At 44.9% G+C, this 14,425-nt stretch overlaps 1 protein-coding gene across 2 annotated transcripts in view; it reads right to left on the bottom strand.

The window, feature by feature from the left end:
* Positions 1–12,389: 12,389 nt before the first annotated feature.
* Positions 12,390–14,425, bottom strand: part of nvl (nuclear VCP like) — a 40,724-nt gene continuing 38,688 nt past the window's right edge. Inside the window, exons 24-25 of one of the 2 annotated variants that reach the window (XM_061745532.1) lie at positions 13,689–13,758; positions 12,390–13,200 (exon numbers count right to left, since the gene is read on the bottom strand). In XM_061745532.1, coding sequence (XP_061601516.1) covers positions 13,714–13,758 — 45 coding nt within the window. In that variant the 3' untranslated portion in view covers positions 12,390–13,200; positions 13,689–13,713. The remainder of the gene's footprint in view (positions 13,201–13,688; positions 13,759–14,425) is intronic. The other variant, XM_061745533.1, reaches the window with a different exon arrangement.

Genomic DNA, 14,425 nt, shown 5'->3' with positions numbered 1-14,425 from the left:
GGCATGTGCCACAGGAGAAAAGGGGTGGAGTAGATATAAACTCCACCCATTAAAAAGCCTTTTCTGGTTTTAGGGGGCGGAGCTAGGAGTCACTGAAATGTTATCATGTGATAAAGACCATTTGGACCAAAGAACACGTGTCTCCGTTAAGAGCTTGATGATGCTTCATGTTAGATATTCAGAGGCCTCATGTTCACATCCTCCGTGTTGGACTCTACAGTCAAGGACATTATTCCAGCACCTTTACTCTTGCTATATAGCTGTGTGTTGGGTTTGTTCTAAACCAGGGGTCGGCAACCCGCGGCTCTAGAGCTGCATGTGGCTCCTGGAGCTTTTTCAAAAATGTTTGACTTTTTTTTTCCTCTTTTTTTTCTTTCTTTTTTCCTTTTTTTTCTTCTTTTTTACCTTTTTTTTTCCTTTTTTTTCTTTTTTTCTTTTTTCCTTTCCTTTTTAATCTCAACATTTTGAAGATTTTGACTATTTCCTCGTCATTTCCACTTTTTTCCTCGACATTTCCACTTTTTTCTCAAAGTGCATAATGAAAAAAAAATCTTCCCCCAGTTCTTACTAATATAGATACATGCAGCATGTGTTGCCTTCATTCTAATGCTTATACAAGACTTTTCATTTTTTGCGGCTCCAGACATTTTTTTATGTGTTTTTGGTCCAATATGGCTCTAAAACATTTTGGGTTGCCGACCCCTGGTCTATACTGACCCCAATCCCTTTATATGAATTGAATTTGAAGTCTCATGTAAACAGACTTCTGGATTGGAGGTGAAGGCGTGGTGTGATACTTGATGTCCTGTTTGCAGCGGACGGACTCTGAAACGGGTGGAAATGTTGCTGTTCAGCCGGTCCACATCACTGGGTTCATCTTTAGCAGTTTATGCTCTTGCTGAAGCCAAGAAAAAAAAGGAATAAAATGACTCTGTGGCTTTAAAATGGGGGTGTGGTCCTTAACTTCAGATTGAGTTTTTCTGAAAACACACACACACACACACACACACACACACACACACACACACACACACACACACACACACAGATTGGAAGATTAGGTAATGAAGATCATGTGATTAGTGTGACAGGAAAAAACCCTTTTTTCTTTTGGCCCCCGTGTTGTTTCCAATGTCCAACTTTACAGCAGAAGAAAGAATCTCTGGTTGTACAGACAGGATAGACAGTGACAGGATAAAGACAGGTGTTGGTCACCAAAGGGAAAACGTTTGTAAAATTAGACTTTCAGGCAGATTGGTAGTCTTAACCATTCGTGTAATGGGAAGGAATAAAAGGACATTTCCAGAATATTCTGGCTCCATCATTCTGGAGTGAGTAAGATTTTTCTTTTTTTTGTTCACAGTATTTTTATTAGTTTTTTTAAATCATACAAGTTACAACTTGACATTCATTTCAATACATTTCAACACAATCCCACCCCACAGACAACCCCGCCCCATTGCACCACCACATGTCCACATTACATCACAGCTTCAGCAGGAAACAGGATATTTGGTTGGTTTTTTTAACAAACAAAAAAAAACACAAATTAATTTAACGAAACAAACAAAAACGTACAAAAAGAAAAAGAGGGAGGGGTTATATCCATACATTGGAAATGTCTGAGGTATCTATCTTTTCAACCTGATCTAGAACTGGTTGCTGTATAGAATAGAAGAGGCCACAGCTCATATCAGATCTTTTCTAAAGTCAGATGGTGCAGAAGATTCTGATCCGTTGACTGAAAGTTGGAGGAAATCTGTCTTTCCATTTAAGCAGTATGAGCTTTCTAGCCAGTAACATGGCAAAGGCTGTCATGTCATATTTCTGTCATGATGAGTAGCAGAAGTCCTGCGGTTCTACACCAAATACCGCTTTATGGCAAGAGGTTCGGTGTGTTTTCCTAGCAGGTCAGAAAATAATTTGAATATATAATAATATATAATAATAGATAATAATAATATAATAAGTGACAAGCACAGCGATTCTTCGAGCCTCACGTAGTTCAGCCACTGTTTCATGAAACCACAAATGTTCATTTTGTGCGAATTATTGCAAAGATATTAAAGAATCAGCAGCAGTTGTGGGATGGCCGAATGGCTGTCTTTCCCAACAGAGTTTTGAACTTGTTAACTCACCTGGATCCTCAGTGCTCAGCCATGTCTACACCCATATTTATATAGATGCGTGTGTCTGCGTGTCTGTCTGTGTGTGTGCTTGTGTCTGTCTGTGTGTGTGCAGGGCCAGGGAGGGGGGGCAGGGCATTAATACGTTTTATGTTTGTGTATTTTTTTTAATGTAAAGCCCTTTGTGTTGCATTTCTTATGCATGAAAGGTGCTATATAAATAAAGTTTGATTTGATTTGATATAGGTTCCAAAAACTAGAGCCAGAACGTGTGATAAAGTGGCTGCTGCTGTTCCACAGCGTCACAGTTAGAATCAAGGTTTGGTTTTATCTTTGCCAATCTCCATTTAGACCAATGTAGCCTACAGTATGTACAATCCTGAACTGTATTACCTTATGTCTTAAGCAAATTGAGGATGAGTGTATCCTATCTAATCTGGAGTCCCATACATCCTCAGTAAGTTCTATGTCTAATTCTTCTTCCCATTGGCTTTTTAAACGTGTCAGAGGTTCTAAATTATGGTAATAGAGTGACATGTAAATTATTCCGATAAGCCCTTTATGGTGGAAGCTAAGTTTTAAAAGAGAATCTAGGAGGGAGCTGAGTGGTATCGTTGGAAATTGCACTGATTGTGAGGATACAAAGCTGCGAAGTTGCAGATACTTGAAGAAGTTCGAGTTGGGGAATTTTGTATTTTAATCTGAGCTGCTTGAATAATGCAAAAGAGTATGATTTTTCAGACGTAGATAAAACAGTCAGAAGTTGCCAATCTTCCCAGGAGTGGATGTCCCAGTAAGTTCACCCAAAGGTTACGCTCTGCTACACTCAGTACTCGAGTTGTAAAAATAAATCAGGGGGGATGGTGGATTTGATCATATGGGGACAGATAATTTGTGCTGATTACAAATAATATAATATATTACAAATAATAGCAGTGACCAAAACACCTGCAGAAATACTGCAGGAATGACATAGCAGCAGTTAAATGCAGCCTTCTGTAAGCTTTAAATATCCACTGGGCTTACATCAAATACATCAAAACACAATAAAAAACACTTTTCTGAACTTATCAATATGACTCTGTCCTTCACAGGATAAGTAAAATGGATCACTGCAAAAACTCACAATCTTAACAAGAATATTTGTCTTATTTCTAGTTAAAATGTCTCATTTTAGTAAAAAATCACTGGAAAAAAACAACAATTTTCACCTGTTCCAAGTAGATTTTCACTTCAAATAAGTAGAAAAATCTGCCAGTGGAACAAGATTTTTTTGCTTGTAATAATAAGATAAATCTTGTCCCACTGGCAGATTTTCCTACTTATTTCAAGTGAAAATTTACTTGAAACAGGTGAAAATTGTCAAATAAGTTATTTTTCTGGTGTTATTTTTCTGGTGATGACGCTAAATGTTGAAATAGCAGTAAAACCACATTCATTGATGAAATGACATAAGGGATGGAAAGGGGGGATGGCAGTTTTACAGGGGGGGATGATTTGGACCGTTTTTAATTCAGGGGGAATGATTTGGACCGTTTTTATTTCAGGGGGAATGATTTGGACCGTTTTTATTTCAGGGGGGGATGCCATCCCCCCTCACCCCCCCTCAACTCCAGTACTGGCTGCATCCCAGTACCGGCATCACAGCTCGCTCGTCACAGCAGAACTGGAAAAAGGGCTTTTCTCTTGCCCCTTTCTAACTAAAAACTACTTCTTCACTCTCATGCCATGACACTTGAGACAGAAAGGCCTCGTTTGTCCCAAATGCCCCAGCTGCAGGGCTGTTCCCCAGCTGGAGGGCTGTTCCCCAGCTGGAGGGCCGTTCCCCAGCTGGAGGGCTGTTCCCCAGCTGCAGGGCTGTTCCCCAGCTGGAGGACTGTTCCCCAGCTGGAGGGCTGTTCCCCAGCTGCAGGGCTGTTCCCCAGCTGGAGGACTGTTCCCTAGCTGCAGGGCTGTTCCCCAGCTGGAGGACTGTTCCCCAGCTGCAGGGCTGTTCCCCAGCTGGAGGACTGTTCCCCAGCTGCAGGGCTGTTCCCCAGCTGCAGGGCTGTTCCCTAGCTGCAGGGCTGTTCCACAGCTGCAGGGCTGTTCCCCAGCTGCAGGGCTGTTCCACAGCTGCAGGGCTGTTCCCCAGCTGCAGGGCTGTTCCACAGCTGCAGGACCGGCCCTGCAGTGCAGAACTGGACCATGAACTCCTTCAAGGCCAAGCTGAGTCGTGCAACAGGACAGTGATCCCAAACAAGGTCAAATCAAGGAAATAGTTAAGGTGCCACAATGGTCCAAAGTGCAGACATAAAAAGGACGGAAATTCAATGAACGTTATCAATGTTCAATCAATGATAAAAAGATTTAAAGGGAATCCTGCACCTGTTTAACTGGAAGCCGTAAAGTTAAGCTGAGAGATCTGAGTCTCACTGCTGTAAATGAAACAGGTGGCCATCAGTCCTCGTAGTCAGCTGGTCATATCTCTTATCTTACCCTCTACAATCGCACTGATATAAAACTGCAGGATGCAGACACACTGATAATAGCACGTTTATCATAAATTAATATTTTGGAAGTTGGTTCCATAGTGATGGTGCCTGATAGCAGATAGCGGGCGTTCTGCTATTAGGAACCGTTACTATGGAACAAACTTCCAATCTGGGTTAAGGAGGCTGACACCACCTCCACCTTTAAAACTAAACTTAAAACCTTTCTGTTTAGTAAAGCCTACAGTTAGTAAATCTCTAGTTAGTGTTAGTAAACAGGAACACTGATCAAAGACCGAGGAACATCCAGAACAAAAAGCCACGACGGATTGAAGAGGAGAGACCAGTGCTCCCTGAGGAAGAGGACGTGTAGAGCAGTTCTTGCTACGGCCAACATGACGTGAATGATTGATCCAGGTTGAAGAAGTAACTGGTCCTTACTGACAAAATGATGCTTCCTCTAGTCTAAACCATATTAACTGATGTGGTTACCCATCAACTTGCATGACCTATGAGCTTGTTGCTAGGCAACTGTGGTGAAAGGCTACAATGGGAAGTGTGGGATGACGGTAAATAAAACGGACAGGTTTGTTTCTCCCCAGCCTGTCTTCAGCAGGAGGTTCTCCCTTATGATCCAGGTCCTGGTCCAGGTTTCTACCCCCTTATGATCCAGGTCCTGGTCCAGGTTTCTACCCCCTTATGATCCAGGTCCTGGTCCAGGTTTCTACCCCCTTATGATCCAGGTCCTGGTCCAGGTTTCTTCCCTCCTAAAGGGGAGTTTTTCTTGCCACTGTTTATGTTATGTTTATATAATAATTGCTCAGGGGTTCATGTTCTGGGTCTCTGGAAAGATCCTAGAGACAACTTCTATTGTAATAGACGCTATATAATTAGAGAAGAAATCAACCAGCCGGTTGTAGGTGTTTCTTCAGCTTTAGCGACTTCCCTAGGTTCTGACTTGACTCTAGACTGTTTTGATCCTATAGACCTCCCTGAGCTGACTTCACTCGTTAATAGAGCTAAGTCAACCACATGTATGTTAGACCCCATCCCGACTCGACTATTCAAAAATGTTTTTTCTCTTATTGGTACGACAATACTGGACCAAATTAACCTATCCCTAAGTTTAGGATATGTACCACAGGTTTTCAAAGTCGCAGTAATTAAACCTTTACTTAAAAAACCTTCTCTTGACCCAGACACCTTAGCTAATTATAGACCAATTTCCAACCTTCCATTTGTGTCTAAAATTCTGGAAAAGGCAGTTTCAAGCCAGTTATGTGACTATTTGTATAGAAATGATCTGTTTGAAGTCTTTCAGTCAGTGTTCAGAATGCATCATAGCACAGAGACAGCACTGGTTCGAGTCACGAATGACCTCCTTATGGCCTCAGATAAGGGATTAGTGTCCATACTGGTTCTACTGGACCTCAGTGCTGCTTTTGACACTATAGATCATGGCATTTTACTGCACAGGTTAGAGCATGTTGTTGGGATTAAAGGGACAGCTCTACGTTGGTTTAAATCATATCTATCTGACAGGTTCCAGTTTGTTCATGTACATGAGGTTTCTTCAGAACAGTCGAGGGTCTGTTATGGTGTTCCGCAGGGTTCAGTGCTAGGGCCAATCTTGTTTAGTTTATACATGCAGCCGTTGGGAAGTATAATCCAGAATCACGGCATACACTTTCATTGTTATGCTGATGATACGCAGCTCTACTTGTCTATGAAGCCGGATGAAACAGAACCGTTAGTTAAACTTCAGGCATGTCTTAGGGACATCAAGGACTGGATGTCCAGAAACTTCTTGCTTCTAAATTCAGATAAAACAGAGGTTATCATTCTTGGTCCAGAGCATCTTAGGAAGGGATTAGATGGTGTTGCGATGGCTTCCAGTGCAACTGTGAGAAACCTTGGTGTTATTTTCGATCAGGATTTGTCGTTTAAACCATATGTTAATCAGGTTTGTAAAATAGCCTTTTTCCATCTCCGTAATATTGCAAAGATTAGGAAAATCCTCTCGCAGAGTGATGCAGAAAAACTAGTTCATGCGTTTGTATCTTCTAGACTAGATTACTGTAATGTGTTGTTAGCAGGATGTCCAAGTAATTTGCTGAATAGGCTCCAGCTGATCCAGAATGCAGCAGCACGAGTGCTGACAGGAATCAGCAGGAGAGACCACGTCTCTCCAGTGTTAGCGTCGCTCCATTGGTTACCCGTAAAATTCAGAATCCAATTTAAAATTTTATTACTTGCGTATAAAGCCCAAAACGGCTTAGCTCCGCATTATTTGCAAGACCTGATAGTGCCTTATGTTCCTGTCAGAGCTCTCCGTTCTCAGAGTGCAGGTTTACTCGTAGTTCCTAGAGTATCCAAATGTAGATTTGGAGGGCGGGCGTTCTGCTATCAGGCGCCACTACTATGGAACCAACTTCCAATCTGGGTTAAGGGGGCTGACACCACCTCCACCTTTAAAACTAAACTTAAAACCTTTCTGTTTAGTAAAGCCTATAGTTAGTGTTTAGTAAACCTCTAGCTGGTGTTGGTAAATCTCTAGGTAGTGTAAACTTTAGTGTGTCAGAGTCGCTCCTGTAGTTTCTTGTGCTGGCCCCCCCTTCTCCTCCCTTTTCTCTCTTTTGTCCATGTTGCAGCATCCTTTGCCGGACACCGGAACCTGCAGCGTGGGAGTGAGGGGGGCAGGGTAACAGCCCGGGCAGGCGGGGGAGAAGGTTTGTCCGTCAAGACTCCTCTCCTTGGCCCTGCCCCTTTTCAACCCTTCCCCGACCCTGCACCCCAACCTGGGACTTGATGATTGGGCCGGAGCTTCGGGAGCTGCGTGCTGGCCTGCGGTCCCCACCCCTGGTCATCCCGTTGCTGCTTCCACCTGCCTGCTGTGCTGTTGCCGTCCCTGACCCACCAGTCTGGCCCTCGGCAGGAGGGTCCCCCCTTACGAGCCTGGTCCTGCTCAAGGTTTCTTCCCTCCTAAAGGGGAGTTTTTCCTTGCCACTGTTTGGCTTAAGGTTTTTCTCCCACTAGGGGAGTTTTTACCTGCCATTGTTTATGTAATAACTGCTCGGGGGTCATGTTCTGGGTATGGGTCTCTGGAAAGCGTCTAGAGACAACTCTGTTGTATTAGACGCTATATAAATAAAATTGAATTGAATTGAATTATATAAATAAAATTGAATTGAATTATTCAACACTATTCTACACCATATTTTCAAGGTCATATGGATTTACATTTCTTTTTTCTACATTGTCTTTTAATTTATCATTTTACAAGCAACAACTAGTTAGATCACCCTTTCAAAATGACATGGTTACATTACCAGAGTTTTTTCTTGCAACTGTTTGGCTTAAGGTTTTTCTCCCACTATGGGAGTTTTTACCTGCCATTGTTTATGTAATCCGTTTGGGTCTGCCCGGTCTGTCCAACCTCCTCCTCCGCCAGCGCATCCAACTCACCACCAGGTGGTGATCAGTTGACAGCTCAGCCCCTCTCTCCACCCGAGTGTCCAAGACATGCGGCCGAAGGTCAGATGAAACGACAACAAAGTCGATCATTGACCTCCGGCCTAGGGTCTGTTGGGAACGTCTGGCTGAGCCCTCTGTCAGGGACATCTTCAACTCCCACCTCCGAGAGAGCTTCTTTCAGATCCCGGGGGAGGCGGGGGACATTGAGTCCGAGTGGACCATGTTCTCTGCCTCCATTGTCGACGCGGCGGCTCGAAGTTGTGGACGCAAGGTCTCCGGTGCCTGTCGTGGCGGCAATCCTAGAACCCGGTGGTGGACACCGGAAGTACAGGATGCCGTCAGACTGAAGAAGGAGTCCTACCGGGCTATGTTGGCCGGTGGGACTCCTGACGCAGTAGATGGGTACCGGCAGGCCAAGCGAGCCGCGGCTCGGGCAGTCCTGGAGGCAAAGAAAGGGGAAGCAGTACTCTGCCGGCACCGTTTATGGTGTGGGTGGGGAGCTGTTGACCTCGACTGGGGACATCGTCGGACGGTGGAAGGAATACTTCGAGGATCTCCTCAACCCAACTGACATGCCTTCCACTGAGGAAGCAGAGAGCGGGGACTCTGGGGCGTGCTCATCCATCACCCAAGCCGAGGTCACTGAGGTGGTTCGTAAGCTCCTCGGTGGCAGGGCACCGGGGGTGGATGAGATTAGATGATTTTAGTACCTCAAGTCTCTGGATGTCGTAGGGCTGTCTTGGTTGACACGCCTCTGCGACATTGCATGGAGGAAGGGGACAGTACCGTTGGGGTGGCAAACCGGGGTGGTGGTCCCTCTGTTTAAAAAGGGGGACCGGAGAGTGTGTTCCAACTACAGGGGGATCACACTTCTCAGCCTCCCCGGGAAAGTCTACGCCAGGGTACTGGAGAGGAGAATACGGCCGATAGTTGAACCTCGGATTCAGGAGGAACAATGGTGTTTTCGTCCCGGTCGTGGAACACTGGACCAGCTCTACACCCTCCACAGGGTGCTCAAGGGTTCATGGGAATTTGCCCAACCAGTCTACATGTGCTTTGTGGATCTGGAGAAGGCATTTGACCGCGTCCCTCGTGCCATTCTGTGGGGGGTGCTGAGTGAGTATGGAGTCCGGGGCCCTCTACTAAGGGCTGTCCGGTCTCTGTATGATCGGAGCAGGAGTTTGGTTCGCATTGCCGGCAGTAAGTCAGACTTGTTCCCAGTGCATGTTGGACTCCGGCAGGGCTGCCCTTTGTCACCGGTCCTGTTCATAATTTTTATGGACAGGATTTTTAGGCGTAGCCAGGGGCCGGAGGGGATCCGGTTTGGGAACCTCAGGATTTCATCTCTGCTTTTTGCGGATGACGTTGTCCTGTTGGCTTCTTCGGACCGGGACCTTCAGCATGTGCTGGGGCGGTTTGAGGCCGAGTGCGACGTGGCAGGGATGAGAATCAGCACCTCCAAAACCGAGGCCATGGTTCTCCACCGGGAAAGGGTGGCATGCCTTCTCCGGGTGGGTGGAGAAGTCCTGCCTCAGGTGGAGGAGTTCAAGTATATTGGGGTCTTGTTCACGAGTGAGGGAACGATGGAGCGTGAGATTGACAGACGGATCGGTGCAGCGTTCGCAGTTCTGCGGTCGATGTACCGGACCGTCGTGGTGAAGAAGGAGCTGAGTCGAAAGGCGAAGCTCTCGATTTACCGGTCAATCTACGCACCTACCCTCACCTATGGTCATGAACTTTGGGTAGTGACCGAAAGGACAAGATTGCGGATACAAGCGGCCGAGATGAGTTTCCTCTGCAGGGTGGCTGGACGCTCCCTTAGAGATGAGTTTCCTCCGCAGGGTGGCTGGACGCTCCCTTAGAGATGAGTTTCCTCCGCAGGGTGGCTGGACGCTCCCTTAGAGATGAGTTTCCGCCGCAGGGTGGCTGGACACTCCCTTAGAGATGAGTTTCCTCCGCAGGGTGGCTGGACACTCCCTTAGAGATGAGTTTCCTCCGCAGGCTGGCTGGACACTCCCTTAGAGATGAGTTTCCTCCGCAGGCTGGCTGGACACTCCCTTAGAGATGAGTTTCCTCTGCAGGGTGGCTGGACGCTCCCTTAGAGATAGGGTGAAGAGTTCGGTCACCCGGGAGGAGCTCGGAGTCGAGCCGCTACTCCTTCACATGGAGAGGAGTCAGCTGAGGTGGCTTGGGCATCTGTTCCATCCTCCGGGATCCTCCCTAGGGAGGTCTTCCAGGCATGTCCCTCCTCCCTAGGAAGGTGTTCCAGGCATGTCCCTCCTCCCTAGGGAGGTGTTCCAGGCATGTCCCTCCTCCCTAGGGAGGAGTTCCAGGCATGTCCCACCGGGAGGAGACCCCGGGGAAGACCCAGGACACGCTGGAGAGACTATGTCTCTCAGCTGGCCTGGGAACGCCTCGGACTCCCCTCGGAAGAGCTGCAGGAAGAGATGGAGGAAGAGCTGGAGGAAGTGTCTGGGTTGAAGGAAGTCTGGGCATCTCTGTTGAGGCTGCTGCCCCCACGACCCGGGAACGGATAAGCGGCGGACGATGGATGGATGGATGGATGGATGGATGGATGGATGGATGGATGGATGGATGGATGTTCATGTAATAATTGCTCGGGGTTCATGTTCTGGGTCTCTGGAAAGATCCTAGAGACAACTTCTGTTGTTATAGACGCTATATAAATAAAATTGAATTGAATCATTACTTCGGTATCTCGTACTACAGCCAGGAATTTTGTCCTTAATTTATACAAGTAAGGAACATCCTAACTCAGTGATAGAAAAAAACAGTCCAAGTATTTACTTCAGGGTGGGACTCCTTGTTAGAGGGATGTCCTAAAGTGATGCTCAGAAACCTCCGGCTGGTTCAAAAAGCTGCAGCCAGAGTTGAGGATTAGCAGGAGAGATCAGATTTCCCTAATCACGGCTTCCCTTCATTGTCCTGCTAAGCCCAGGACATCATTTATTTACAACTATTCTTTCCACATATAAAGCCTTTCAAGGGCCAAATCCTTTGTGTTGAAGAAATCCTAGCTCCACGTGATCTGAACAGAGCACTTGTCTCTTGGACTGCAGGTCTTTTTGCGGTTTCTAGAGTTTCAAGCAGTAGAGGAGGAGGAGGAGGAGGAGGAGGCAGCTCCTCCAGTTATCAGACTGGTGGAACCAGCTCCTGGTTAAGAGCACCCAGACACCCGGCATATCTTTAAAACTTTATTTCTTCCACTATAGTTAGGGCACGCTGAAGCCTCTCTTTAGCTCTGCTGCTACACCTCTAGACTGCTATGGGGCCTCCCAAGATGCATTGGTGTCATTCCTTATTCTCCTCCCTTCACTCCTGCTTGCATGCGTCAAGTTGTTAACCGTTTCTCCAATTTGAGTTGATTTGTACAAGTGTCCAGTGTCTCATTTTCAGATGAATCTTGTTTTTGGGTCTTTGTACATTTAGACCGTATAGAAATGTAATTCTCGTCAGTTGAAACAGGAAACAGGCATTGTGACGTAGAATTGCCAAATTGGTTTAATTCACTGTACAAATTGTTACAGATTACTGTTGTAATCCTGTATTTGACCCGGTCTTTGTACGTTTTGACCGTATAGAAAAGTAATTGTTGCCATTGTAAGAATGAGATGTACCTGCTGTATCTACTGCCCTTACTTTTTAACTACTTGTGCTTTTTATTATTTTACCTCTTTTCTTATCATTTTATTTCATTGTATTTGTTATTTACTGTTTAATTATGTCTTGCCGCTTTTAATGTTGATGTAAAGCACTTTGAATTACCTTGTGTTGAATTGTGCTGTACAGATAAACTTGCCTTGCCTACTAAAAACCAATTCAGCACATTAATTCAGGCCCCCGTGTTATTTATCAGCATGTAGCATTTTATAAATCTGATTTAGAAAAGTTCACATGGCAAAATTAAAAAAAAAAAAAAAGAGGCTTATTTATTTCATTGATAAAGTATTGGGGCTACTGGGAGAAAATAACTGTTAAATCACAATAAAAACAACACATTTGTAAGAGTAAAGTACTTAATCTACAATAATAATGTAGAAACATTACAAAAATAAAGTTGTAAATGTAAAAAAGAGTTGTAATTTCTAAAGCTAAAGTTCAGAAAATATAATAAAGTACAAATATCACGAAATTAACTCCTAACATTATGACAACAAGAGAACACGAGAAAACTAAAAATTCAGAAACTTAAGAAAAGTCTGAAGTTTGCAAAAACATCATGAGAATAGTTATAAATTTACAAAAAATTGTTTAAATTGTTGTAATATTATGCGAATTAAATTGTTAATTTTATGGAAAAAGTCTTAATATTAAAAGTATAAAACTAATTAGAGAATAAGCTCATGAATCTAAAGAGAAAAAAGACATATAATGAAATTTAAATCTGAATATTACCAAGAATAAATTAGTATTTTTATTGAATTACCTTGTGTTGAATTGTGCTGTACAAATAAACTTGCCTTGGTTCTTTGTCATCAGTCTGGTTGTTGATTTACAGACAAGCATCAAGAAAATGATTTTCTCTGACAAAGCTAATGTGTAATGTGCTGCTCAGGAAGACGCAGCGTCAGGTCCACCCTCAGACCACGACTCTGGTCTCACTGCCCTGGACATGAACTGCTGCAGCTTTTCAGAGGGTGTCAGGACGCGGCCGGGGTTTGGATCACACACTTACTTCACTTTGACACACACTAGATCAACGTTGGTGAGACTTTACATTCACAAATGTTTAATTTGAACACATTGATGATTCTCTGACAGAGTTGGACACAAAGCGCTCATCACCCCCCCGTCACTAGTTAATCTGGCGGTGTCATGTTGGAGAGGCGATGATGTTCTCTCTTTAGGCCTTTTTTGTCTTTTAATGAGTGAGTTTCTGAAGTTCCGATGGCCAGGAAGAACAGCCCAGGTTCCATGACCAGGATGAATGTCCCATCGGTGTCTGGACCAGCAGTCAAACCCGGACTGAAGCGGCTCCTGTAGAACCGTCCCACGTCTGTGTGGAGGGCACGGTCCGTGTTGGCGTCTGCAGCAGCACGGCTCTTCCTCCGGGTTTCTGCAGGCCAGTTCCAACCCCAGCTCTCTGGTCCAGCTCTGTCCAAGACGCTCTGCAGGAGACAAGACAAAGTCACATTTAACAGTTGCAAAATCCTCCAAAATACAGTCCGAATTGCAAAAATGATGCCCATTTATTACGTACAGTAAACATTGACTGAATTTGCCCCCAGAAGCTTTTAAAAACTCAGCTGGAAATAACATTTGCAGCAGGTTGCTCCTACAGCTGCAGCTTTGTTCAGTACAAACACCAGCTGCCCAACAGCTGATGTGACGGACAACAAAGTCAGCAATGTTCTTATTGCCGCGTTACTGTTAAGACACCGGTCAGGCTTTTGAACCAATCATTTAGTGGCTGTGTCCATCTGACTGTGGTCTTTCCATGGTTTCCATCCACGTTAGACCACATCAGCTGCATTTAGGAGCTGAAGGAAGTCTGGAGCGGATCAACACATTCACTGTTGATGCCAGCTGTGACTATAATGCAAATGTTTTATAATGAAGAATATGAATGTTTTTAACACGAGGCAGGATCACATACATGATACAGGTGTGCAGCTTTGGTGTCATCTGCTGAGAGACTCTTTCAGCTGCTCGTACATCTTCTGATCCTGCAGAGAGACACACAGATACTGCATGTTAGTCATATGTTATCATGTGTACACACACACACACACACACACACACACACACACACACACACACACACACACACACACACACACACACACACACACACACACACACACACACACACACACACACACACACACACACACACACACACACACACACACACACACACACACACACACCTTGGTGCAGCATATTTGTAAAGTCTGTAAAACTCCAAACCAACTAAGCTGATGAAAAAAGTAATGATGGACGTCCAAAAGGCTCATAAAGGTTTACTAAAAAAAACAAAAATAAAACAGTAATTACAAGATGAAATAATTCTTGTAATGGCGGGAAAGTCATTGGAAAAAGTGGTTAAAACCAGGTGGACCGACACTGGAACACTGGACTGATAAAGATTTTTAAAAAAGATAATGACCTTTCCTCCCAGGATGCAACAGGATTTATAGAGGGTCTGCATTGACATCACATTCCCACTGGACCAGCCCCCTTAAGGCTGAGTTATGGTCCTGCGTCAAAACGACGCCGTGCCTATGGCGTGTGGTATGTGTCGACGCAGACCACACGCCGTCACTGACGTGCACCTCCTGAAAATTGTAACTACGCGTCGAGGCGACGCAGACCACACGCAGACGGAGAGGG

The sequence above is a fragment of the Cololabis saira genome, chromosome 17 (genome assembly GCF_033807715.1).
Source record: "Cololabis saira isolate AMF1-May2022 chromosome 17, fColSai1.1, whole genome shotgun sequence".
Classification (NCBI taxonomy): domain Eukaryota; kingdom Metazoa; phylum Chordata; class Actinopteri; order Beloniformes; family Belonidae; genus Cololabis; species Cololabis saira.
This window is presented reverse-complemented; position numbering and strand designations above follow the sequence as displayed.